General features: G+C 43.9%; 1 protein-coding gene across 1 annotated transcript; it reads left to right on the top strand.

The window, feature by feature from the left end:
* Positions 1-1,844: 1,844 nt before the first annotated feature.
* On the top strand, positions 1,845-25,188 carry MRPL33 (mitochondrial ribosomal protein L33). The gene is made up of 4 exons (XM_069236224.1): positions 1,845-1,983; positions 3,348-3,366; positions 19,031-19,137; positions 24,880-25,188. The coding sequence occupies exons 1-4, from the start codon at positions 1,962-1,964 to the stop codon at positions 24,927-24,929; spliced, it is 198 nt and encodes a 65-aa protein (XP_069092325.1). The 5' UTR covers positions 1,845-1,961; the 3' UTR covers positions 24,930-25,188.
* Positions 25,189-25,627: the final 439 nt, after the last annotated feature.

The following is a 25,627-nucleotide window of genomic DNA, read 5'->3' as shown; positions in this document are numbered from 1 at the left end:
AAAGTTTAGGAGCTAGAACCCTCACACACCCAAGAGGGTGTCATGCTTCATCATCGGGAAGCTCCTCGTCAGACCGGCCGGTGCAATGTCTGACGGGCTCCCCTTTCGGGGGCTCTTTGCCGGAGATCTTTTTTGGTATGTGGTGGCTGCCGTTAAAGTTGTGGAGGTCAGACACTATAACTGGCAGGAGAGTGAACGGAATTTAAGATTGATTAGAAACCCCTAAACTTATTCTGTTTAATATCTATCCAGAGGGGTTACGATCAAGATTAAAAAACACTATTAAGTGGAATCAGAGAATAATGCTCGACCACTTAAGAAAAGCCTAGAGTATTGGGAAATTGTCACCTTCCCCTAGGATCTGGTCAACATGTTTCGCGTAATATTGGTCGTGAAAGATCCTCTAACGCTTCATCAGGACCTACATCAAACTAGACTTCTCCTGGCTATATACCAAAAAAAGAAAGAAACACTATCTAATTATGTGTATAGCAGTCACTTACATTCATGTGAACTGTCTCGTCAGTAGTCTGAAACAAAAAAGGTCACCCCGCCCTCTTCGTGTAGGGGGCCCCTTAGGGAGTAGCACGGTCCAGTCTATAGCTTTTTGCTAACGGCGTCTTCAATTTGAGACACCTACCCGTCGGCGTGCTCACCCTGGAAGTTCTAGCTCCTAAACTTTAATTGTTCACCCTACAGCCAGGAACAGTGTACCTTTTGTTGTTGATTCATTGATTACTGAAGACATTGGTCACATCATAACTAGGATACTCCATGCGAATCAAAAGGTTCATTGACTTATACACGTCACCTTGTAAGTTTACTTATTATGGACCAATGCGCTCACAGTACTCTAGTCACCGTGAACCATGTAACCCATTGCTGGCCTCTCACCGGACACTTTACCGGGTGCGAACTTTGCGCAAAGGGAACATTTAAATTGGGATAACAATGACAAATAGTACTTCAAATTCAGAAAAATGTACTCACTGCTTAGCGAGATTAATCTTTTTAGCAATGTGACTAAAGGTACTTATTAAACCAGACCATTTGGGCACAGTGACCACTCAGAGTGAAACGCTGTGGTTTCTCTATAGGGTGCAGCTGCCGGCCCCGGAGACTGCGCCTCCTGAGACACCTTTCATCCTGTCCCTCATCTGAGTACATGAGCCTGTTCAGGCATCTGACTGCCTTGAGGCTCTTTTCTCCTACGCCCTATATATGTAGAGCATAGCAGCGCCCAAGCACTGTTTTTCGACTTGTTGGTATGTACCTGGGCTTTTAACCACGCCTACCTCACGCCCATCACTATCACTGGTTCCTGGGCTCGCCTTTCAAAAATCCTTTGTTTTCATTGGTAACTGCTTTAAGTTTGTCCCTCCTTGGGGTGGTTTCGCAATGCTTTCGCTATCGACCCTGTTACATGGATAATTGCACTTTTGCCACTAACTTTGACTGCGAGCCAACTTCGTTTTCCATTAGTCTCTATCCTTCGCGCTCAATGCGGCGCTTTGAAAAGGTTCGCATATGTCAACTGTTTTACTTTTTATTTTCAGTTTGTGTAGCGAGAAAGTTCCAGTTACAAAATGACAACGCTAATAGCTCTAACTCGCGCAAATGCGAGACCCATTGCATTGCAAATGCTTGATATGTTTCCCGGCTCTCGCTCATTTACCACTCATCAGCCCAGCACCATGGAGCAAGTCGACCCCCCCAAACCAACTCATTCCCTCTCTTGGTCCCATTCCCGGAGCCCCAAGCTGAAGCTACCGGTGACGCCGGGCCGTGCAGCGACAGAGGAGCACTGCGCATGCGCTCACTCGAACGCCCTATGACGCGCGTGACTTGCCCGGCAACGCTCATTGTTTCTGTACAAGCTGTCTCTGCCTGCTGTGTCCTTTGACCCGGAAGTAGTTGTGATATCGCGCAGTGACCGTGAGGGGCAAGACGAAAAGTGAAGCATGTTTCTAACCGGCGTGAACTGTAAGTGTTGGGAGAAGGGAAGAATCAGGGTCCCGAGAATGCGTCCTCAATGACAGACTCTCACTGGGGTGCTCATCACAGAGGTGCTGGAGGGCGAAATGGTTGCAAACCTCTTGACACACGACTCTTCCTCTGGTATATTGGGACTTATCACATGAGGGTGGGACTTCCGGGGGTGCACTTTATTCTAGGGCCCAAACTTCCAAGCCCTATTCCCGTTGTTGTTCTCCATTTGTACGCCCTACATTAGCCATGCCCTTTTGATTATAATAATATTATATCATACATATACATGTGTGGACTTCTAGCAAGCCACCTTCTCCCTTTGGTGTTTTTTTGTGCTATTCACATTTTCCTATGGCCACTACAGCATGGGGCAGTTGGTCAGCCCGCTTTAAACATAGGCTAACACAACTGTGAGTCACAGCATTTTAGTCTTTAACAAGGAGACCAACTGCACGCAAAGGAGTGACCTTCAGTGGTCGGGACTACAATGACACTTTGTACTTTTTGAGACTAAAAACTTAATGAAGTTAGGGAGCAGCTGAATGTATTTATGTAATGTTTTCTATATGCCTTTCTACTTGGACCAACAAAGAAAATAGCAAATACCACTTTACCGTGGTGAATGAAATCTGTCCCCGAATCCACGGTGCTAGCATACTTTTATTTAACAACCAGTCGCAAAATCCGGTTTTTGACAGCAAGTCTACCAAGGTCCCTTATTCTTATTTTTCTGAAAGGATTTAGCATCAATAAATACGGGAAAAAGACATTCCTTAAGTCAAACCTAAATGGATCAAATAAATAATTAAATGGTAAACAAGATAAAAAAGGCCAGCCAACAAAAATAATCTTAACGTCAACAGAGATAATGGCAGCCAAAAAGGGTCGTTTCAAAAGAAATAACAAAAGGTAAACTAGCAAGGGACATGTCAGACAGGAGAAGGGTCTGATGTACGAGGTAAGCGAGAGAGGAAAGTGGGATTTGGAAGGTATTAAGGATAGAAAAGTATCAAATGTTGCAAATTAAATGGTTGTGCAGGTAAATCAGAGTCAGATCATGAAGATGCAGCAGTGGATTCCGAAGGGTAAAGAAGGATTCAAAATATCTCTGGAGTAGTAGTACAGGAACATTCTCACCGTGTTCGCATTTAATCATCTGAAGAACAACTGCCCACATCTTTGTGGCCACGGACTGCTATTGTGATGTCACACTTTATAACTTCTGAATGTAATTGATACACAAACGTATTCATGTTTTACTTGTGAACCCGGATATGCATCTGCAGTATGCTTTTCATAAAAGAAGATCGTGACACAACCTCTTTTCTTTCTCTTCTATGCACCTGGAAAAAAAACAGTTGCCAAGGCCAAATCAAAGTAAGTATAGTTTTTATGTTTGTAGACTAAAGATAATTAAATGGTGCATACATTTGTGTGAAATAGAGTGCATCGCACGTCGTTTTCAGTTATGTTTTTCATCGAGCAGCAGCAGAACTATGTCCAACTGTGTCTGTTTAATCTGTTGTGCCATTTCTGGGCTGTTGCAGGCAGTGCAGTAGGGGGTACTGGGCTCAAACTGTGACAATAAGAGCTTTTTACCAGTAGTAGTCTGGGGCTTAACCTTACTATCGAGCCAAAACTGAGCACCAAGTCCACCAGTTTAGCACCTGATCATCAGGGTAGCAAAGTTGAGCAGTCCAGGGCTTACTCACGGAGGTGGGAGGATGCTAGTTAGGCATACAGAACTCTATAAACTACAAATATCCGTTAATATTTCAATATTCAGCCACAGATTTTTCTTTTAAAATATTTTATTTAATTCACACACATAATACTGTACATAATACCAGAATCAGTAAATTATACAGATTAATTCTAATACCCTTCGGTTACTAATGGGGAGTCACCATATACCAGTCCCCCGAGAAAGTGTTTTGATTACTCTCTGTGCATTTGATCAAAAGTCTGGTGCCCCCTTGGAGGGATAATTTATTTGCAGGACTCCTGGAGAGTATTTACTTGGCTGTGGGTCAGTACATGAGAGTATCTGTCCCCCCTCATTGGTAGGAATCCTGCTTCACTCAAGTCTGTTGGCAGGAAGGTTGTACCTGCATTCCCGTGGTGCAGGATACTGTTCAATATGCTGTGCACCGCATGGCTCCCAAGGGTACGAAGAGTGAGGTTCCTACCCTCGCCCTTCTAAATGGTGTACATGCAGCATATTTGCCGGTGGTGTGCAGAAGCCACAATGGAGTCATATACTTGTGGCTTTCAGATCTTGAGCTTTGGGTTCTTCCTTGGGCCCAAACAAGCTAGGTGCCAAATCTTTGTGGGCTCCATGAGTACTGGATGCAAGCCTCTCAGTCGATGTGGTTTTCTTCCGGTATTCCTGGTTCTTTATTTTTAATGGGGAACATCGCTTGTCGTTTGGTTTTCTTTAGCTCTTCGTGGCTTTTTGGTGCTTAATTCTGCAGCAGAACTCTAACTGGCACAAATTCCTTAGTGCCCTAGGTCTGACCACATTATGGTGTAACCTCAAGATTTCTGGGTCTCACCCTCTGATACTTTGTGATGCGACAGTGGGCGTCTTTGGCACATCCTGCCTTGGCTCCTTCACAGCCCTCTACTTACGAGCAATGTTTTCCTTATTTTAGATCACTTCCAGTTCTCTCCCTCGAAATAGGATCTAAGGAGCCCTTCCTGGCACTCTTGTCAAAGTTTCCCATGCTCTAATCCCAAACACGGCAAGGGGAGTTGGCAGTGGAAAACCTGGAGCAGAACAGTTTCTCGATCACCACTGGTATGGAGTTCTTGGTGTCTGGGGAAGAAATCTTGGCAAACCGTTTCTGCCCCATCTTTATGCAGAAGCTGCAGACACTAATTGTGTATTTCAACAGCCACTTCAGAGACCAGTTCTGAGCAGTTCTACTCCTTTTGCATATTCCGCTTGGATTGGTCCAGCTGAGGTCTTTGTCACCAAGTGTGAGCAAGGGTATGGCGTGGATCTTAATCTCTCCTGTCTGGAGAAACCCAGAATAAAGGTACCAGAAGAAAGGGAGGCTGCTCCACTTAATTATTTCTTAACATATTGAGAGTAACAATTCAGTTCAAAGGCCAGTAGAAATTCCATAAGCTTCAAAACAGGCTTCTCGCCCCCACACACAAGCTTGAATCACTTCAAAGGATCCCACCAATATCCCGGAGAAGCCCTGCAATTCAAATCACCTGTCCTGGCCCTGGCACCTTCACCCATGGTAAGTCCTCCATAGCCATCAGAGCTGACAGTAGTAATGTTAGATATAGAGGGTGCACATAGAGCCCCCCCCCCAGACCTCAGAACTTCACCCTGTGTCTCAGACCTGGTCACAAACCTATCTTCAGTTTGTATGCATGATCATCCTGCTAAGACAGGGAAAAAGTTACACCTTGCTGTGATAAATCCAAGGCACATACAGAGGACCTTACAATTGATAAATAAAATAGCAATATCGATGGAAGAGTCAAGGCTTCCCATCAAAGATATTGTTAGAAAAGTTGTGCAAAGAGTTGGCTGAAATATACAGTTATTATTGTGTGACTGGGGGTAACATTCAAATATGAGGTGTGAGGTTATGCACGGGATGTACTGGAGTACAGGGGAAGGCAAGGAATGACAAAGTAGGGACAATTATTGTCCGTGATTATGTGACAGGTGAAAGTGTGAAGGGGCTATGATGGTGAAAAGTTAATTTAAAAAATGATATAATTCTAGGTGAGGCTTGAAACATCAGGGCAATTTCCGTTGTTATGCATCTCGCCAAAGTGTCTGGCAGTGTGATTTCTTGTTTATAACTGATTTTCATATAATTGATGTTGGACCTGGCCCTTTTTGCAGGGTTATCCCCAAACGTTTTGCCTTCGTCCTCCTATTTTTAATGATCTATTTTTACTGGTGTGTGGCACTCAGGCATGTTACCACTTCTGACCAGTGCTAAAGTGCAAGTGCTCTCTATCTAAATTTTGATTATGATTGGTTATCCATGATTAGTATATTTGATTTACTAGTAAGTCCCTAGTAAGGTGCACTAGAGGTGCCCAGGGCCTGTAAATCAAATGCTACTAGTGGGCCTGCAGCACTGATTGTGCCCTCTACATGAGTAGCCCTGTAAACATGTCTCAGACCTGCCACTGCAGTGTCTCCATGTGCAGATTTGCACTAACAGTTCGACCTGGCAAGTGTACCCACTTGCCAGGCCCAAACCGTCCCTTTAGTACATGTAAGGCACCTCTAAGGTAGGCCCTAGGCAGGCCCATGGGCAGAGTGCAGTGTATTTAAAAGGTAGATCTTGTACTTGTGTGTTTTACATGTCCTGATGGTGAAATACTGCCAAATTCGATTTTCACTATTGCAAGGCCAATCTCTCCCATAGGCTAACATGGAGATTGCCTTTAAATAGCTTTTAAGTACAGTTTCCCATTGGGAGCAGATTGAGGTGTGGAGTTTGGGGTCTCTGGACTCAAATGTAAAAATATATCTTTTGGTAAAATTGTTTTTTAGATTCTGTCTGTAAATGCCACTTTCAGAAAGTGGGAATGTTCTTGCTTAACCATTCTGTGCCTCTGCTTGGCTTCTCAATCCACATCTGGGTCAGACTGACAGTTGGGCTGTTTGTGAATTCACTCTAGACAGGGACACAGAGGGAGCTGAGACATGTCCTGCATATCCTGATAGGTCTTCCTGGTCTAGAGTGTGAGGGAGGAGCTTACACCTGCATTTGAATGGTCTGTGCCTGACCCCATACAATAAGTCTCAAACCCCCTAGAGCTTGGCTAGGGCAGGGCAAGGAAGAGGCAGGGTCTTGTGCACTACAAAAACGTTCCTTTGAAGTTTGCCTACTTTAAAGGCAGAAATGAGTATAAGTATTGACTGCTGACCTCACAATTTTAGAACACTTCTGGATCAAGAGGAACCTCTGCAGAGAAGAAGAGCTGTGAGGAGTAGTATCCCTTTGCTGTTTGTGCTTTGCTGGGTTGACCTGCTGTTGCTACTCCTGCCTTAGAGAGGACAAAGACTGGACTTTGCTGTGTATCCTGCTTGTGAAGTTTCTCCAAGGGCTTGGACTGAGGGACATCAAAGACTTATGTGCCAGCACCTGGACACTCTTGCTGAGACCCCCTGATTTGCCAAGTGGTGCTATATCCAGTCCTTAGGCCCCTGGAAAGGAGAAGCTGGTAGAACCAGAGTGAAAATCCACGCACCAAAGCCGAGGGGCAGAAAAATTGACGCATCACCAATCTCGTAACTCTAAAATTGTCACAGCGCCTGCCTTGAGGCTGTAGAAGTCAGCACATCACCAGCTCAGCGCAGATTAATCGTTGCTGTGCGTCCCGATTTTCCATGCAATATGCCTGGGCATCAAATCTTCAACATCACCGCTCAGACCCGAGGCTGCTTGCCTGGAAATCAACGCATCCCTTCCCTGCGAGGGAAGTATCAATGCATCGCTTACCTGGCGGGAAAGAATCAAGGCATGGCCTCACTTGAGAGTAAGAAATGGATGCATTGCTTGCTTTTCTGATGCACCTTCACCCCTGCAGCTTTATTTTTGATGCATACCAGGTACTTTGTGCCAAAACAACGCATCCATTGATTCTTGTAGATTAAGACTTTTTTTACTTTAAAATTTGATATCTCTTTTTGTGTATATTTGATTTTTGTCATTTTGGTCTTGTTTGATTTAGATAAATATTGGCTATTTTTCTAAACTGGTGTGGAGTCCTTTAGTGGTGTTTTCACTGTTACATTATGAATTTGTGCAAATACTTTACACATTGCTTCTGAGATAAGCCTCACTGCTTGTGCCAAGCTACCAAGGAGGTGAGCAGGGGTTATCTGAGCTGTGTATCCCCCCCTACCCTGACTAAAGTGAGGGTCCTTACTTGGACTTGGTGAAAAACTGACTCTCAACTAGAGACCCCATTTCTAACAATTGGCTAACTGGGTCCACTATGAGTCAGACCTATATCATGGTAATTCATAATAATTAATCTTGCTTTTGATTTATAGTGATCATAGATTTGGTAGTAGATGGCTGCACCACAAGCTTCCAGCTGGTCATAATGGGTTTTTGAAAAGCTATTGCAATGACTATTTAATCATCTGATTTTTTTTTTTTCTGGCAATCTTTGAATTTGTACTGAGAGTTTGTAGATTGAGCTTATTCAACAATAGGTTGGTTTGTGGGACAATAATGTTGATGTTTTCAGATGAGACTTTATTCCAATTGATAATTAATTTATTGGCATAAGTACAACATGTGCTAGATTGTAAGACCGCTTTTACTGCATCACCATCAGCAGCTGTATTTCCTGAATATGGTTTTGTGAAGTTAATTCAGTGACCACATTGTTGTATGGAGAATAAAGCGTATTTGGAGCATCGATTGATTCTTTCCAAATTTCTTTTTGTATTTGCTCTATCCAGGGTGTATAGAATAAGTTAGCCATGAGCCAAACTGAGAAATACTCCAAAGATGTGGTGGTTTTCTTACTATTCCTTTATGATTGTGTATTTTGGTTATAGATAAGGTGGTGAACGATTCATACGTGCTACAATCTGTTTCCTACTAAATTAAGCTGAATGTAACTCTAAAAACCTGTTGGAATAGGGCACAAACAGGTTTGTCTGTCAAATTAAACTGAGAAATAAAAGCCTGTTAAATAATTAGAGCATCCCTTTTGAAGAACTGTTTAATGGTGGAAATGCTTTTAATCTTGCACCAGTTCCAAAATGGATTTTGTTTGGTCATTTTGAGTTTGCTACTGAACCATATAGATTTGCAGAGCCTTTCCACCTTCACTAGATAGGTACTTTTGCTGTATTTCAGTATTACTCAGCGGAGATGGGATAAGGTTGTGTTCTTTTACACTTGTAATTGGATGAGGCTATAATCAATAAGAGAGGGTCAGTAATAGGCCTTGAGTATGATCATGAGGGGCAACAGGGTTGTGCAGTGCAGTGCAGTTTGCCAATGGTAAACTTGTGCCGAATTAACTGCGTCTTAATAGACACTGTAGAAATGAACGCCTTGTTTTGCTTTGGGGAATTAGAGTTTCTTAATTGCAATTTTGGGTGTTTTCCTTTCTACATAAAGGATCTCAGAAGAATGATGGTTGAAAAGCTAGCAGGACCACGTAGAAATGTATGAGATAAAATATGGGTGAGTGGGACTCACAGAAAATTCCAGATGAGTTCAAAAACAGAACACCTTCTTTGATCCCACTCAGACTATCTTGGTGTTGCTGTTTTAACACTAAGTTGATGATCACCCAAATTAGCATAGAGACCCTTTGATCTGTAATCTTAACATTATGTTTTCCCTGGTCATTTCGTGAAATGTTTGTATCGAGATTGTTCGGTTCCTTCAGCGGTTCTGATTTGTTTTTGTCTTTCCACAATCAGATTTAGGTCTGGACGGAGAGTAATTTGACTGAGCCACAACAATCTATACAATGTATAGAGGAGAGCAGTAGCTAGCCCCTCCCAGCCACTTTCTGATGTTAGCATGAATTCACATTATTGGTGGCCCAATTTCATCAGCCATTGGTTGATTGTAAATATCATTCATGATTTATGGACTTTTGCGTGTGCATCAGCAGACCACCCTCTCATTGGTGCAAGAACCAGGGTGATCTGCAGAGGGGGAGTGGTGCCTATATTTTTGTTTTTTCTATGTGGGTTTGCAACTCATGTCTAGAATTTCCCTGTAGCTTGTTATTGGCAACTGATATTTTGTCTGTTATTTCCTAATTAGAAGTTATATTCTATCCTGTAATTAATGTGAGCAGAGTTGAGTATTGGTGAAGTGCTCACAACCATTAGTTTAGAAGGAGACATCGTCTGTAGCGGAAATGTGTGATGTGATGATCTAAGATTAGTTGTAGAAACTCTTGTCATTGGACTATCAAAGGGAGCTCTTGTTGTTGACTGGGCCTCAGAATCTACCTTGTCCTGGTATTCGATAGAGATCTGCTTCCCTTGTTTATTTGTTGAGATGTCATGAACAATCCTCTTGCGCCTGGCACAGAGCATTTGCCTACTACACCCCTTTTGCCTGCTGTCAGTGGGGGGGCTTCCTGATTCCTCACTGGGTGCGTTTGCCTGCCCTGCCTAATTCCTAATTGCTGGACAGGATACTGCCCAGTAAACTCTGGCCACCAAGGACCCCAAGAAAAAGCCTTACAGTCTCTTCTATCTGCGACCACTGGAACTGGCAGTCTCTTATTTTCCCCTTCAGAAACCAGAATAATTTTTAGGAAACGTTCTATGTTATTATTCTAGTAAATGCCTTAGAGCAAAAAATAAAACACATTGTGGTAATGCACGGATACACTGAGGGAAGTGATTGCTTGTAACAAAGGTTTACCCAGCACTGGCCTGGTCTTCCTCCAGACTGTACATGATCCACACTTAGGCTATTCAGTGATGTATTAGGGACTCATTGCTTTTGTAATGGGGTTTTGCCACAGTATTTATCTTATGTGTAGCTGGACCCCAGGCTGAGCTACAACAAGGACCATTCACATCCTGTTTCATTGTTAACTTGTTAAATTTTGTTAGTCATCATATGCATATTATTCTGTTTTCTTATTTTAGATTTGTATAGAACTAAATACATTCTGTATTCTTCATAAGAAGAATGCATGTTCTTTTTATGACCACTGTTGGCCTCTAAAACCACCAACTTTAGTGACATATTTGAATTATGGTGAAAATGTATTCACTACTGTGATCAATGCACCCTCAAAACAAACTGCAGTCTTGTCCTAGTTAAAGTTGGCTACAGATCAAAACTATAATCTTCTAGTGTAACTTTTTTTCTTCCATAAAAGCATGCATGCATCTAACATATGGCCATGAGGTGCAATAATCATTAAGCAACATATTGGAGAAGACAAAAAAAAAATGTTCATGATCTTTTAAGATCACCCTAATGGCAACCCAAAAAAACAACATGAAATGTATCACCAGTGCTTGGTATAAGACCTGCTTTTATGTTCTTGTCATGTCGTTTGATTAAAAAAGGCTTTACAAATCCACTCTGCGCTTTACCTTTTCAGGGACTGCCCAATTACATGTATAAAAGACAACCAATCACAGACTGCTTTCCTTTTACCAGTGGCATAATGTATCTTTAATTTTGAATTGGACTTTTATTAAAGGAATCTCAATGTAACATGTTATAAGACATTAAAGATGAAGGTTTGATTTAGTTGTACCTCATAATAATAAATTATATCTGTGTTGTCTTTACAGTATTTGTTTCAAAATATTCTAATAATTGTGCTCCAGAACAAGACAACACCCAAGGAAAATGTTACTTACCCAATAAGCATCTGTTTGATGGCATGTAGTGCTGTAGATTCACATGCCCTGGATGCTCCTGCCATCTAGTGTTGGGTCCGGAGTGGTGTGAGTTGTTTTTCTTTGAAGAAGCAGTTAAAGTCACAGAATCGAGCGATTCTTCCTCTCAGTGATACTGTGCGTGGCATCGACTCCTTTGTTAGATAATTTTCCCACAGGCGGGTGAGAAAAGGAGTGTAGAAGAAGTATAGAGAAAGAGGTGCCTATGCAAATGTAACTACATATGTAGAAATATTATGTAACTGGAATGGCCACAGGCGTCTGGGGGGGCAGGGCGCATGTGAATCTACCACACTATGGCGGTCATTCTAACCTTGGCGGACGGCGGAGGCCTTCCGCCAAGGTACCGCCGTCAGAACACCGCAGTCGAAAGACCGCGGCGGTGATTCTGACATTTGCCCTGGGCTGGCGGGCGGCCGCCAAAAGGCCGGCCGCCAGCCCAGGGCAAATCAACCTTCCCACTAGGATGCCGGCTCAGAATTGAGCCGGCGGTGTGGGAAGGTGCGACGGGTGCAGTTGCACCCGTCGCGTATTTCAGTGTCTGCAAAGCAGACACTGAAATACTTTGCGGGGCCCTCTTACGGGGGCCCCTGCAGTGCCCATGCCATTGGCATGGGCACTGCAGGGGCCCCCAGGGGCCCCGCTGCACCCCCTACCGCCATCCTGTTCTTGGCGGGAGAGCCGCCATGAACAGGATGGCGGTAGGGGGTGTCTGAATCCCCATGCCGGCGGAGCACCGCCAGCCTGTTGGCGGTGCTACCGCCAACCTCCGCCCTGGCGGTAATTACCGCCAGGGTGAGAATCAGCCCCTATATGCCATGAACAGATGCTTACGGGGTAAGTAACATTTTCTGTTCAATAGCATGTGTGGCTGTAGACTGTAAAGCAGTCCCTCCATAAAAGCGGTGGCTAGCCTGTGGGAGTTGCAGTTGACTAGAAAGGTGTTCGTAGCACAGCTTGACCTATGTTGGCTTTCGGACGTGCTAGTACATCCACATAGTAATGCTTTGTGAGTGTATGTGGTGTAGGCATTGTAGCTGCCTTACAAAATGTCATCTATGGAGACGTTTCCAAGGAAAGCCATAGTGGCACCTTTTTTCTAGTAGAATGTACTCTAAGGGTAACAGGTAACTGTCTCTTTACTTTAGCATAGCAAGTCTATATACATTTAACTATCCATCTAGCTATGCTGTTTTTGGATATCAAACTGCCTTTGTGAGGTAGTGAACAAACTACAAAGAGCTGTTTAGATTTCCTAGAGTCTTTGGTTCTGTTAATGTAAAACATAAGTGCTTGTTTAACACTTAGAGTGTGGAGAGCTCTTTCCGCAACAGAGTCAGGCTGCATAAAGAAGACTAGTAGCTCAGTGGATTGGTAGATCTGGAATTGTAAAACCACTTAAGAAGTTCGGGTTTGTGCGAAGGACCACCTTGTCTAATGAATTTAGAAAAAAGGTTCTTCCAAGGTTAGGGCCTGGAGCTCACTAATACGCCTGAGTGATATGATGGCAACTAAGAAAACCACCTTCCAAGAAAGGAATTGAAGAGGACATGAAGGAAGTTGCTCAAAACGAGGGCCCATGAGCCTGGTAAACACAATATTGAGGTTCCAGGGTGGTGCAGGATGCACCCTGAGGGAATAGCCTTTTTAAGACCTTCCATAAAAGTTTTAACGACTGGGATTCCGAACAAGAAACTATGGGCCATATGTACGAACACTTTTTCCCATAGACACAGAATGGGGAAAAACCTTTGCTACATCTGGCCCTATGTTGTCTGTTCTGTAGATATGCAGCTATAGCAGCAAGATGTAGATGAATGAAAGTGTAAGCCAAATTTGCCTTTTGTAAGTGGAGCAAAAAACTATTGATGTCTGGAACAGTAGCTTTAATGGGGTCAGTACGTTTGGATTGGCAGTAGCATACAAAACGTTTCTATTTTGTAGTATAACATGCTCTGGTTGTGCGTCTGCGGGCTTCCCTGAGAACGTCCATACATTCCGCAGGCAAACCTAAATAACCAAACTATGACTTCAGGAGCCATATCACAAGGTTGAGTGACCTGGGGTCTGGATGTCTGATTTGTCATTGTTTTTGAGTGAGAATGTCTGGCCTGTTGGTAAGCTTCTTGTGGGGTACTACTGATAGGTCCAGAAGTGTGGTGAACCATGGCTGACGCGCCCAGGTGGGAGCTACAAGGATCATGGTGCGAGAAGTTTGCATGATCCTCCGAACCAGAAATGAAATGAAAGGAAGTGGTGGAAAAGCGTAAGCAAATATCTCTGACCAATTCGTCCATAGAGCATTGCACCTGGATAGAGGGTTGTGGATACCTGGAGGCGACGCTTGGGCATTTTGAGTTTTCTGCTGTGGAGAAAAGGTTTATGTGAGGAGTCCCCCACTTTGCGAAGTATCTTTGAAGGACTTGTGGGTGGAGTTTCCATGCGTGGACTTTTTGCTGCATCCTCCTGAGCAGGTCTGCAAAGTTGATGTCCGTCCCTGAGAGATACTCTGCCACCAGGTGAATGTGGTGGTAGAGAGCCCTCTTTCATATTGTCTGAGAGGTTTGTTAAAATTGGGATGACCATGTCTCCCCGTTTCTGGAGATAATACATTGCTGTTATGTTGTCCGTGTGAACTAAGACAACCTCTTGAGACAGGCGATGAAGAAATGCTTTCAGGGCTAGAAACACTGCCTGAAGCACAAGGCAGTTGATATGTAGAGATTGGTGACTGTGATCCCAGAGGCCCTGTACTGTGAGATCTTGAAGGTGAGCGCCCCATCCCGTCAATTATGCATTTGTGGTCAGAATGACCTGAGACACAGGTTCCTGAAAAAGCCGCCCTTTCAACAGGTTGATGGTGTACCACCATTGCAGAGAGCAATGAGTAGGGTGGTCTAACAACACTAGATCTTCCAGGTGACCCTGTGACTAAGACCACTGACGAGACAGACTCTGATGTAGGGAACGCATGTAGAGTCTGGCATGGTGAATGATGGCAATGCAGAACGTCATCATCCCTAACAGGTGCATAATTGTTCTGACTGTGTATGTGCGATTCTCCTGAAGTTGGGGGAGAAGAGACTGTAAACTCTGAATGCCGGCAGGGTTAGGGTATGCTAGCCCCAACTCTGTATTGAGAATAGCTCACAGATAAGGCTGTATCTGAAGGGGATGGAGGTGGGATTTGGAGAAAATTGAGTGTAACTGTCAACTGAGTGTGATATTGGCACTGTTGTAGGGTACTGGCCTTGATTAGCCAGTCATCTAGGTAAGGGAACACATGTATGTTCTATCTTCTGAGGTGTGCAGCAACTACAGCTAAGCACTTTGTGAAGACTCTGGGAGCAGTCGTGACCCCGAAAGGCAGGACTTTGAACTGGTAATATTCACCTGTAACAAAGAATCTTAGGTATTTTTGGTGTGCATGTTGGATGGGAATATGAAAGTAGGCGTCCTTCAGATCTAGCGCTGTCTTAAAGACGCCTTGTTGCAGAAGTGGAATAATGTCTTGAAGAGTAACCATGTGAAAGTGTTCTGGTTTAATGGTCTGAGGTCCAGAATAGGTCTGAGAGAGCCACCTTTTTTGGGAATGAGGAAGTATAGGGAGTGTATCCCTGATCCCTGGTGTTGTAAGAGAACAGGCTTGATGAGGTGCTTGTGGGATCGCCTGTGAGTGCGAGGGGGAATGTTTGGAGGAGTAGTAATGAGCTCCAGTAAAGAATCATGTTGGATAATGGAAAGGACCCATTGGTCTGTGGTAGTTTTGACCCATTCTGAATGAAAATTTTGAAGCTGTCCCGCGACGGATGTGGAGTGAGCGGATGGAAGATGTAGATAGTCACCGCTTTGCAGTGGAGGAAGAGCCTTGGGAGGTGACACTCTTACCTCTGCCCTTGTTGTTGCATCTGTAGAACCCCCTGTGGAAACGCCTAGAATAGAAGGGTGAAGGCTGCCTAGTTTGGGAAGTAGACACCTCGGAGGATGTTGATTTGTAAGCACCTCTGATAGTGAGGTGACAAAAAGTGCCTCTTTGTGTTGGGGACTGTAAATCACCCATGCCTTTAGCTGTATCTTTGTCTTTTTTCATCTCCTCAAGGGTAGTATCCACTTGAGGGCCAAAAAGATGCTCCTTATCAAAAGGCATGTTAAGGACCGCTTGCTGTACCTCTGGTTAAAAACCAGAGCATCGGAGCCACTCGTGTCTTTTTATTTTGACACTTGTAGTGATGTTGTGTGCAGCAGTATCTGCAGCATCTAGGGCACAGCGTATAGCATTATTAGTTATTGTTTTCCCCTCTGCAACAATTTGCTGCCCCCCTCTTGTGGTGCTCCTCTGGGAGAAATTGGAGGAGCTCCTCCGTTTCATCCCAGTGAGCCTGGTCATATCTAGCCAGTAACACGTGTGAATTGGCATATGCCAGAGGTTAGCTGCTTGTGCAGCAACTCTTTTGCCAGCAGCATCTATTTTCTTACTCTCCTTGTCATAAGGAGAGTACTCTGGCTTGGCTATTGGCACATTTTTGTGCATTATTAACTACTGTGGGGACTTGTGACACAATGTATAGCAGATCTGAGGAAGCAGGCTTATATTTCTTGTCTACTGTACGGGTGATAACCCTAGAATGGATAGACTCCTTGAAGATTTCCTCAGCATGACGAAGCATGCCAGGGAGCATCAGGAGAAATTGGATATCCCTGTGGGTAAATGTAAGCATATCGAACAGGAAGTCCTGTTCAGTAGGGCCCCTGTGGAGCTCCATGTTGTGGAAAGCAGCTGCCCTTGCCACTACCTGCTGGTAGGATGTACTATCCTCTACTGGTGAGGGACGTGTGGGGTACAAATCCAGATCATTGGACAGGATGAGGTCAGGGTCATAAATGCCTCATGGATCCAGGTCATTCTGTGTCCCACCCAAATCTTCCCTAATATAAAAAGGGGATCCCTAAGGGGTATAATCTCCTGCAGTAGACGAGGCAGATGAATGAGGAGGGGAGGTAGGTGGAGGAGAAGAGGGGGTGGTGGAGAAAGTGGATCAGGAGGAGGGGTGGTGGAGAAGTCTAGTGAGGTGTGCTGGTGGCCTTTTCCTTGGTAGTTTTCTTTGGAGGTGGAGAAGTGTCCAAAGCTTCTTGGAAAGACAGCTCCCTTTTGAGCAGTACATAGGGAGAAGCAATAATGCGTCCTGAACCCTCCTGACTATGGAGGCGGCACTGATGAGCATCTATAGTCTCTAGACTGGGTTCTGCATGAGAAGGTGTAGCCAAAGACTGACTGGAATCTTTCTGCTCCGATGTTTTCGGATCCAAGGATTTCAGCACCAACGTCTTTGGTCTGTGCTATTTCATCGCCACCAAAGTGGAGGCGGTAGAGATTCAACTCCGAACTGAAGTTCGGACCGAGATGGAAGCAATGTCTCGGACCGAGGTGCCGGAGGTCGAAGCTGAAGACAGTGTCTTGGTCTTGGCTGTTTTCAAAGTCAAGTGGGAGGGCGGGGCAGCGAAAACTGATTTTTGGATCCACCCATGGCCTGATGGCAGTGGCAGTCTGGCGACCTCTACAAAGGGCTTCTTCATAGTCTTTGGCTGGGTAGGAGGGGATACGGCACTCACGGGTTGTGCAGATGTTACCGCATCTGGTGTGTCATCCAGAGTCTTGTGTGCCATCTCCAGTCGACAAGCTCTTCGGTCCTTAAGTGTCGTTTTTGACTGGAAAGATCTGCAGGCATCACAGGTAGCTTCCTGGTGGTCGGGGGAGAGGCTCAGGTTGCACACCAGATGTTGGCTGGTGTGGGGAAATTTAGCATGGCACCGAGGATAGGAACAAAATGACATTCTTTCCATCAGCTCACCATAGTGGTCGGTGCCATGCAGTCAGGTAGGCCTTAGATGGGCATGGATGACACAGAGGGCACACGGTCAGTGCCTGGACCAACGATTCGAGATGAATGCTTAGAAAGGAATGCGCCATTGAGATACAATACAGTCGAAAAAGAGAAGACAGAAGGAAAGATTTTGAACCGGAGCGAGTCGAAAGACTGAGTGAAGACACACACACATCAGAACCTTTTGTTGAAGAAAAAACAATATAACAAAGGAGTTGGTGACCATACGCAGAATCATCCAGAGGAGAAGCCACTCCATCCCGTGACTCAAAACGCTTCTTCAAAGAAAAACAACTTGCACCACTCCGGACCCAACACGAGATCGCAGTAGTATGGAGAGCATGTGTATCTACAGCCACATATGCCATAAAACCTAAATTTACCCAGAGCACTATCGTTCACGTGCCTTGTGAGTAAAGGTTAGTGTAAAAAAGGAGACTTAGGACTCGCATACAAAATCTTACCAGTTCTTACTAGCAGTATCCCTAGTCCTCTGCAGGGTTCGCTATTCGATCATCTGAGCAGAGAAGCGATGAAGTCTATGAGAAGATGCTAGAAATATGCAGGAACTAACTGTGACCCCCACCACTGGTGCAAATGTGTTCTTTGTTATTAAAAAAAATGTCTTTCACAACCCTCTCCACTGAAAAGTGCAACTCGTTTGCACATCGTGCACATCTTCCCTATGTTGGTCGCAAAATTTGAGTAATTACCATCTCTTTTTCTTGTTTTTGATGCATATTTCTGTCCACTGGTGTGTGCCATTTCCCTGCCTTATTGCTGTATTACTGAATTAAATGTTAGTAAATGATTTTCATCCATCTCAGTCTGTTTAACACAGCAAAATTTCAAGTTTTTAAAATCTTTCATGTGGGAGTAATATGTGCCGTACGTAATATAATTGTGCTAGTGCCACTCCTATGAAGAGCCTGCACACGCCCTGCCACAGACTAAACTTGGTTCTTATTTTCATTTGTTTGAAATTTGTTATAAGTTGTACCTTTTAATACTGAGGAAAAAAGTGGATCTCGGGTCCACTCTTTATCATGCTGGAAAATGTTAACTTCAGAAACTTCGAGTTAAAATTGTCCAGCATAACCCAAACTGGAGCCCCTGTTCTTGAGACTTTGATTTTTTTTTTTTTTTATATCAAATAAGATGATGTAAGTTAACAATAAACAGTAAATTAATGGACCAATGTTGAATAGGAGGTGTGCACAGATTTTGTTTTTGCCAATGAAGCTCTTAATTTGTTTTCTTTTTATTAAGTTTTCAAAATTTCTGGGTTTAGGTCCGCCTTCACACATTTTCTGTGAACTGCTTCATATTTTCACTGCACTGCGAGATAACGATCACTCTACTCAAACCCAGTCAAGATAGGAAACACATGCAAAATGTTTACCCACAAGCTTATCTTCTGCAACTTAAGTTGCTGCAAGAGTAACAATGTTCACACCAAATCAGGGAAATCCTAAAACCTCACAATTTGAACTTCGAAACTTTGCAAGGAAACAATCTTTGCACACTTCTAATGACGAGGGCTTCTCAAGCAGTTATTTTGTGGTTGGACCCTAAAAGGGCAATGAATCAGCCCCAAACTGTTTAGCTTGTTTTTTTACCAACCCATTGTGAGTTATATTGTTCCCCTAACTGCTCCTTCACCAACTGGACCTGGCCAGTCCCCCTCCTGTGATTCCAAGTCCGATGAAAGGTATCTATCCCAGGATGCCAGTTAACATATCTTTTTCATTTTTAGGTCGATCCTAGTACAGATGATGAGTGCAGCAGGGACAGGATACTACTTTGTCACAAAGAGGGGCCGACTAAAGGATAAGCTGGTGCTCTGGAGAAATGATCCAGTCGGTAATGTGTGAAAAATCACTTCAATTCCGTTCCTTCTAAGTCATTTCTGAGGGGGGCACTACATGGGAAGATAGATGAAACGAGTTCACTTTTAAGAATAGGGAAAACAAATATGCATGAGACATCGAGACCTCCACAGTTACGTTTGGCAAAAGGAGCACGTCACCCGGGACCAGCGCTCCTCTAGTTCCCAGGACTGCTTCATTTATCAACCTTACAACCTTGTATACATGTTGTCCCCTGCCTTTCTTGCAGCGTATACGTGCCTACAAGCAATTGCATTTACAGTTCAAGTTTACATGCTAAGGTTTACTTAGAGTAGATTTTTATATTCTTCCAGTCTGAAGCCATTGGCTTTAGACAATGTCCATCACATCTTAGGTCGGCCAATAGGTGAGATAGGATCTCCTGTCTCATTCTGTTGGTCGCTCATGTCTGTTTCTGCCTCCTATGGCACTCCTCCACTCAGTTGCGTGAGGGGCTTTTTTGTCATCTGCCTCTCCCTAACTATGCTTCTGCTAATCCCTGCTCCCCCAAGCTCTCTTCTCACTTATGACCCCTCTGGTGCTATCGCACACCCACTGCTGACTCCCTCACTTGTTTTTTCCTAAGGGCCCAGCAATGCCTGTGTTATCTGGCTGCTCGAATTCTTCTTCCCGGCATCACACACCTACTTTATTGTTAAAAAGGTGTTTGAAAATACACGAGCCATCCTGGAGCAGTAAATGAATAATAACGTTTAACCCCAAAAAAAGGTTGTGGTGCGCCTGCACAAAGGCCATCTTTTAATGTTTTTCGCATTATGCTATCATAAAAGCAACCCCAGGATAGAAGGCCTCCGTCTGTACACATGTGGATTTCCTTAAATGAAGGCTGCGGTGTTTTCATTAGGCAGATAATTGCACATTGTCGATCCTTAATGTGCCTTAAGGATGCCTAAGTGCAAACACTGTGTCCTCGTAGAGAACACCATTTGGATCACCCATGGACTCCACCATGTTGAAGCAAGCACTTCCATGCCACACTGATTTCTGGGGCTTTGTAGGACCTTGGGTATCGGGCGCTATACTATTAAACAGCCTCCAACAATAACTGGTCTAGCCATAGCCTGTAGTGGGCCAGTAGATATTCCCCGGAAGGGGGTGTGCTGTGTAGCACAGCTTTGTTCTCTGCAGGGGAGCAGACAAAAACAAGTGGAACACTTATAGTGATTTCAGAATGTCGAGTCTAGTGGATAAAATTTCGGATTCTATTAGAAAAAAGTCAAACAGGAGAGGTATGATGCAGCATTCTGAACTATGCAAGGACCTTTGAGTTCAAACTTCCTAGAGTTAAGGATTCAGTAAGTTATTGTGGAATTGCCACAGCCACCGTGTTGTAAGCATTTTAAACTCACAGAAAAGTTTTTTATCATGTTTTGATCTAGTGGCAGTGAAGTCGTGGAGCATCACTTGTATTGTTGAACCAATGTATTGCTCCTTCCTTCCCTCTTTTACCATGGCCCAGAGGTAATGCAGACTCTTCCAGATGAGGCGACTACTGAAAACCCAATTTGTTTGTTGTTGGTGTACTCTTCTGCTTCCCAAGTGGGTTAATGTAGCTGGAAGTTCATCCCAAGCACCCCAGGCTATTGTTGCTCAGGGCCTAGCTATACCAAACTACCCATGTCTACCACCGAGAAATGCTCAGAAGAGGCTGATTCAGGTGAGGCAGTTGCACTCCAATCTCACCAACATACTCAACTCTCACCAAGCCCCTCATATTAGATATTGCACCCTCATCTTTCATCAGGGCTGTCCCCAGGGAAGATCTTTCACCACTACTAACAGTTGTCAATGCCTTCCTCACTCAAGGCATCTTTCCTAAAGCCAGATCTTCCCACTCTTAAAGAACTGTATATTAGACCTTGTTGACCTCGCCAACTACCAGTCCATCACTCACCTACCCTGCGTCGGCAAATCAATGAAAAAGCAGTCTGCACTCAACTTCAAAATCACATCAATACTATCTCCTACATCCCTACCAATGTGGCTTCTGATCACATTGCAGCACAGAAACTGTACTCGTCACTTCACAGACAATACCCTCTTGACCATGGATGAAGAGGATCCTTATCTCCTGATATTGATGGACCTCTCAGCTGCCCTAGTAACAGTCAACCATCCCACCCTGAGCCACACTCTGGAGTTCCGAATGGAATTCCCTGCCATTGCTTTTCACTGGACCTCCTTTTATCTTTCCAAACAACACTAGTTTGTTCACATGGTCACCTCCACGTCCCAAAAGATCCTTGTCACCTGCGGAGTCCCCCAGAGTTCCAAATATTCCCTGGTCATCATCACCCTTTACAAAAAGCCCCTACTGGCTTTACTCACAGATAAAAACATCAAAATTAACCAAAACACAGACGGTACACAACTCTACGTGAAAGTCTCCCCTGCTCCAGATATCAAACGCATCAAATACTGATTGCACCTCATCCAGACCTGGATGTCCAGTGCTTACCTAACCCTCAACCCAACCCAGATAGGATTCTTGTTATTTGCCAAGGATAACAAACGTCGCTCAATGACATGAACCTTGATGTTTTAACCCCTAATTTCACTGAATGCCAAGCCACTTGAATTCACCTTGGACACCAACCTCATGTTTAGGAAACACATTGTCCAAAAACACAAATACGGTCCAGTATTGGCTCTCAAATCTAAAGAAAGATTACATTATTTTTCAGAGAGGGACTTCAAAATTGGTGGCCAGGGGTCATGCCATGCTCCCTGGTCCTCAAGACTCCACACTGACATGCCACAGCATGTCTGATCCAGGGGCGGAAGAAACATGATCATGTCATCCCCATTTGATGCAGCAACATTGGCTCCTCTTGCCACCCTCACCATCTTCAAAACCAGCTGCTTCGTTTACAAAGCCCTCATGACTAGAGGCTCCTCGTATCTTGTGAAGCTCACTCTCCCTGGTGGCTCTCTGCACAGCCAGCACATCATATGAATGGAGACTAAGAATTGTAAAAAAAAGAAAAAACAAGGCAGCAGGCCTTTTCCATTCCTGCACCCATGATGTGTAACAACATCTCCTATACATCAGTATAGGCTCAATGCTGCAGTCAAGGAAAGAGCTGAAGTCCCCACCTCTTTGCACAACTCTACATCACAAACAGTATCAATCCAATAACCAGCAACCTTCCACATCCCTCATTGAATCTAGGCTTGACGCTGACCCTGCAAAGCACTCCAGCGCCCTTTGGCTTGGTTCACATTATACAAGTACCGCATGCATACAGTTGTGACAATGTATGTCCCAGAAAATAGGAGGAAGTTCTAAATTCCCACCTAAATAGATAAATTAGTTTAATTTGGGAATATGTAAGAATCTTCTGACCTGTGAAAGCAGCATTGGTGGTATCAAGGATGCAGTTAAAATCTTCATTAGGAAGAGGGGTTGTGATTGAGCCTAGGTGGCATACGCTATGGGCTTTAGCAAAGGAAATGTGATCCTTTTCACCATAACGTAATAGATATCTATGGGGTGGTTTTGATGGATATGCTGCTGCAGATCAAACATTGTTATGGGCGAAACCTGTGTCTCTTTGTCTTTTCCTTTGAAGAAAATTCAATAAAATGAGTTTCTAAAATAAAAAATCTAATTAACAATAACCGGCCCAGAGACGTTTAACAGCTGTATAAGAAGAGATACAAACATGTTTATCAAAACTTGGAGCACGTAATGAAAGAAGAGTGAGATGGTTATATTCCTATAAAGAAGTTATTTGTGCTACTGCCAAACTACCACCTTTATCAGCTCTAGAAGGAATTACTTTAGAGTTATTTTAAAAATGATAAGGCAGATCCATGTAATCCCTGCAGGGGCTGAGGTGCTCGTAACATCCCAAACGTTAGGTATAGTTTAGCCTTTGCTACATTTAAAAGGACTTCCTGGAATCTGCCATTTTGGTGTGGGCCTCTTGTGAACCAAGATGCTGCTTTTGTTTGGTAAGCTTCTAAGAGTATCCTGGCTTTTGGCTTGTTTACTCCCCTTCCTAACGCCATTCATATTCCAGCCTAATACAGAAACCTTTGCATAAATTAAAGGAAGCCTGAGCCCTGTGTACCATCCATTGTTTGGATTTCTATTAATTATTTTGTTTGATAACCCTCCCTAGATGAGTACTTTACTATCAGCTTCTCTTTCTCTTCTCCCCCAGCGCCTTCCCTGTACCCCTCTTTCCATTCTGCCCCCTTTACTGCGTCTCCCTCCTCCTTTCATCTCGTCCTGGGTGACTCGTCTTTCCCTCGTGGATGTATGTTGACACATCCTGGCAGTGTGGTCGGTGTCTGTGCTGCCTGCCCCTTCTAAACTAAGCTGAGCAGGGATGAGGTAGTCAGTGACAAGATTACTGAATTGGGTGTGTTATGATCTCTGGAAAATCAGGTGTGTTTAACATTGCTGTGAAAGGAAATATGGGATGCCACTGTAACAATCTAAATTGAGCCTTGCCCTTTAATTTTGAGCCGGCTGTTAGAGCAACCAGTATAAAAAGAGAGTGAAATTCAGGAATAAAAGCACTCAATGAATTTTGTAGTCTTCCAGGCAGTCAAGAAATGGGAATGGTAAAGCCTTCCTGAGTAGATGTCCATCAGGGATCTCGAGCAGAGGCTAAGATTTTCTCTGCAATGTTTAATTATTGGAAAAAGGCAGTGATAGTGTGTTGTATTTTGCCAGGCTGAGGTGAACTTAGTAGTAGTCCGTGATCTCTGGCAGAGGCGAAATTCTGTGTTTGCTGAACAGTGTGATCTTGGTCCTTATTGAGGACGCAGCAGAAGTTATCCACTGAATCATGTTTGCATTTGCATCTACATCTGGGATACCCCCCATTCGAAGATTCACACATTGGGATCTGTTTTCCAAGCCCTGATGTTTGCGTAAAGGAACTTTTAATTGATGCACAGCACTAGTATGCCGTCCCTTCACTATGGTTCCTAGATGGGTGTTTGGTTTCCATTACAGTTTTTTGCTTTGATAAAGAAAATCAGTCGTCCACCAATTGTTTGATCTCTTTGTGCAGTAGACTCTCTACTGGCTGCTTGTTTAATTTGATTTTCTTACTCGTTCTAACGTCTTACAAAATAATTTAGAATATGGACTTAGTAGAGTTAGATGCAGAGAATGTATTCTAATTTGTCCAAAATCCTTGCATTATTTGTACCTACAATAACAATTGGAATAGTCAAAACTCTCCCCACTACTAAAGAATATTAACATATTTTGGGGGCCAGTAGGGTCTGTCAGTGTGTATTCTTGGCCAGTACTTCTGATGGTTCAGGCAATGATAAAGACTGATGTGTGAACATTCTAGGAGAAGCCTTTAACAGTTGTCCAGAAATGTGGCAAAAAAAATATGTGGTAAGGGCATTTGCAGTGAAAAAACGTGTGGTGTAGACAAAACAACATTTGCCAGATTCAAGAGATTGGCCTTGTGTTGGGCAACTTTCCAAATAAAGCAATTTCGCACCAGTCTGTGCAAAACCAAATTTGCACTGGTTATCACTGGCAATGTAAGTTTTGAACCAGGCGATTGAGGCAAATAGGTGCCCAAAAATGTACAACATGGTGCAATGTATGCATGATAAGAAACTCGTGGAACACTCTTCTCAATGACAAAATGTACTAATAGTAAAGTTTATTTTACACATTACATTGTTGAAAGATAATTTCCTTTAACCTTTACAGTGAAGCAGCACGTCCTCTTCTTTGAAAAGAAAAAGATCCGCTCGGTGTAAACCGTGTCCCAGAAGAAGGCGCCACTTGCACCAAGACTCCTGGTTGGAAAACCTGCCCCTTCCTGCAGCAGGGCGTATGGAGAAGACCGGAAGCGGACTGGGGCAGCAGGCTCCCCGAAGTCAAGCCCATTGTGAAGACAAACAATGCAAAGAACGAAAGGCCTTCACCTCTGAACACAGATCACCGCATCCATTCGTAGTTATCACTTGTTATTTTTATAACCCCGAGTAATGTCATTAAAATAGCCGTCATGATTGAGTTTCTATTGAGTATTGTCTTCAGAGCAGTGCTGACTATTGTTTCGAGCGGTATACATTGTTTTTCCTTTGTCCTTTGTCCTTTGTTTTAATGAGGCCTAATGATAGATGAAGGAATAGCTGTGTCTGGGGAGGGACCGGAGAGCAAGGGTGGTCCTCCTTTCTTGTCCATGTCACGACATTATCTTGAGTTCACATTTGATCTCGAAGTTCAGGAAGCATTCCACTCCGACGAGCTCCTCTGGATTTGGAATTCACTGCTGGTCTATAACTAGCTTGCCAAGAACACACAGACCAAATTCAGAATACCACTGAAGAGCCACTTCCTGGGCTTGCAGTGATAACCTTTCAGCGTGCTCCCGTTGCTTAGTCAGAATTCAACCAACCACAGAGCCTTTCTGACCTCGCAGTAGCACTGGCTTGGGCCAAATGAGGTGGTT

The sequence above is a fragment of the Pleurodeles waltl genome, chromosome 5, assembly GCF_031143425.1.
Source record: "Pleurodeles waltl isolate 20211129_DDA chromosome 5, aPleWal1.hap1.20221129, whole genome shotgun sequence".
NCBI classification, from domain to species: domain Eukaryota; kingdom Metazoa; phylum Chordata; class Amphibia; order Caudata; family Salamandridae; genus Pleurodeles; species Pleurodeles waltl.
Note: the sequence above shows the minus strand (reverse complement) of the source record. Positions and strands in the feature narration are given on the sequence as shown.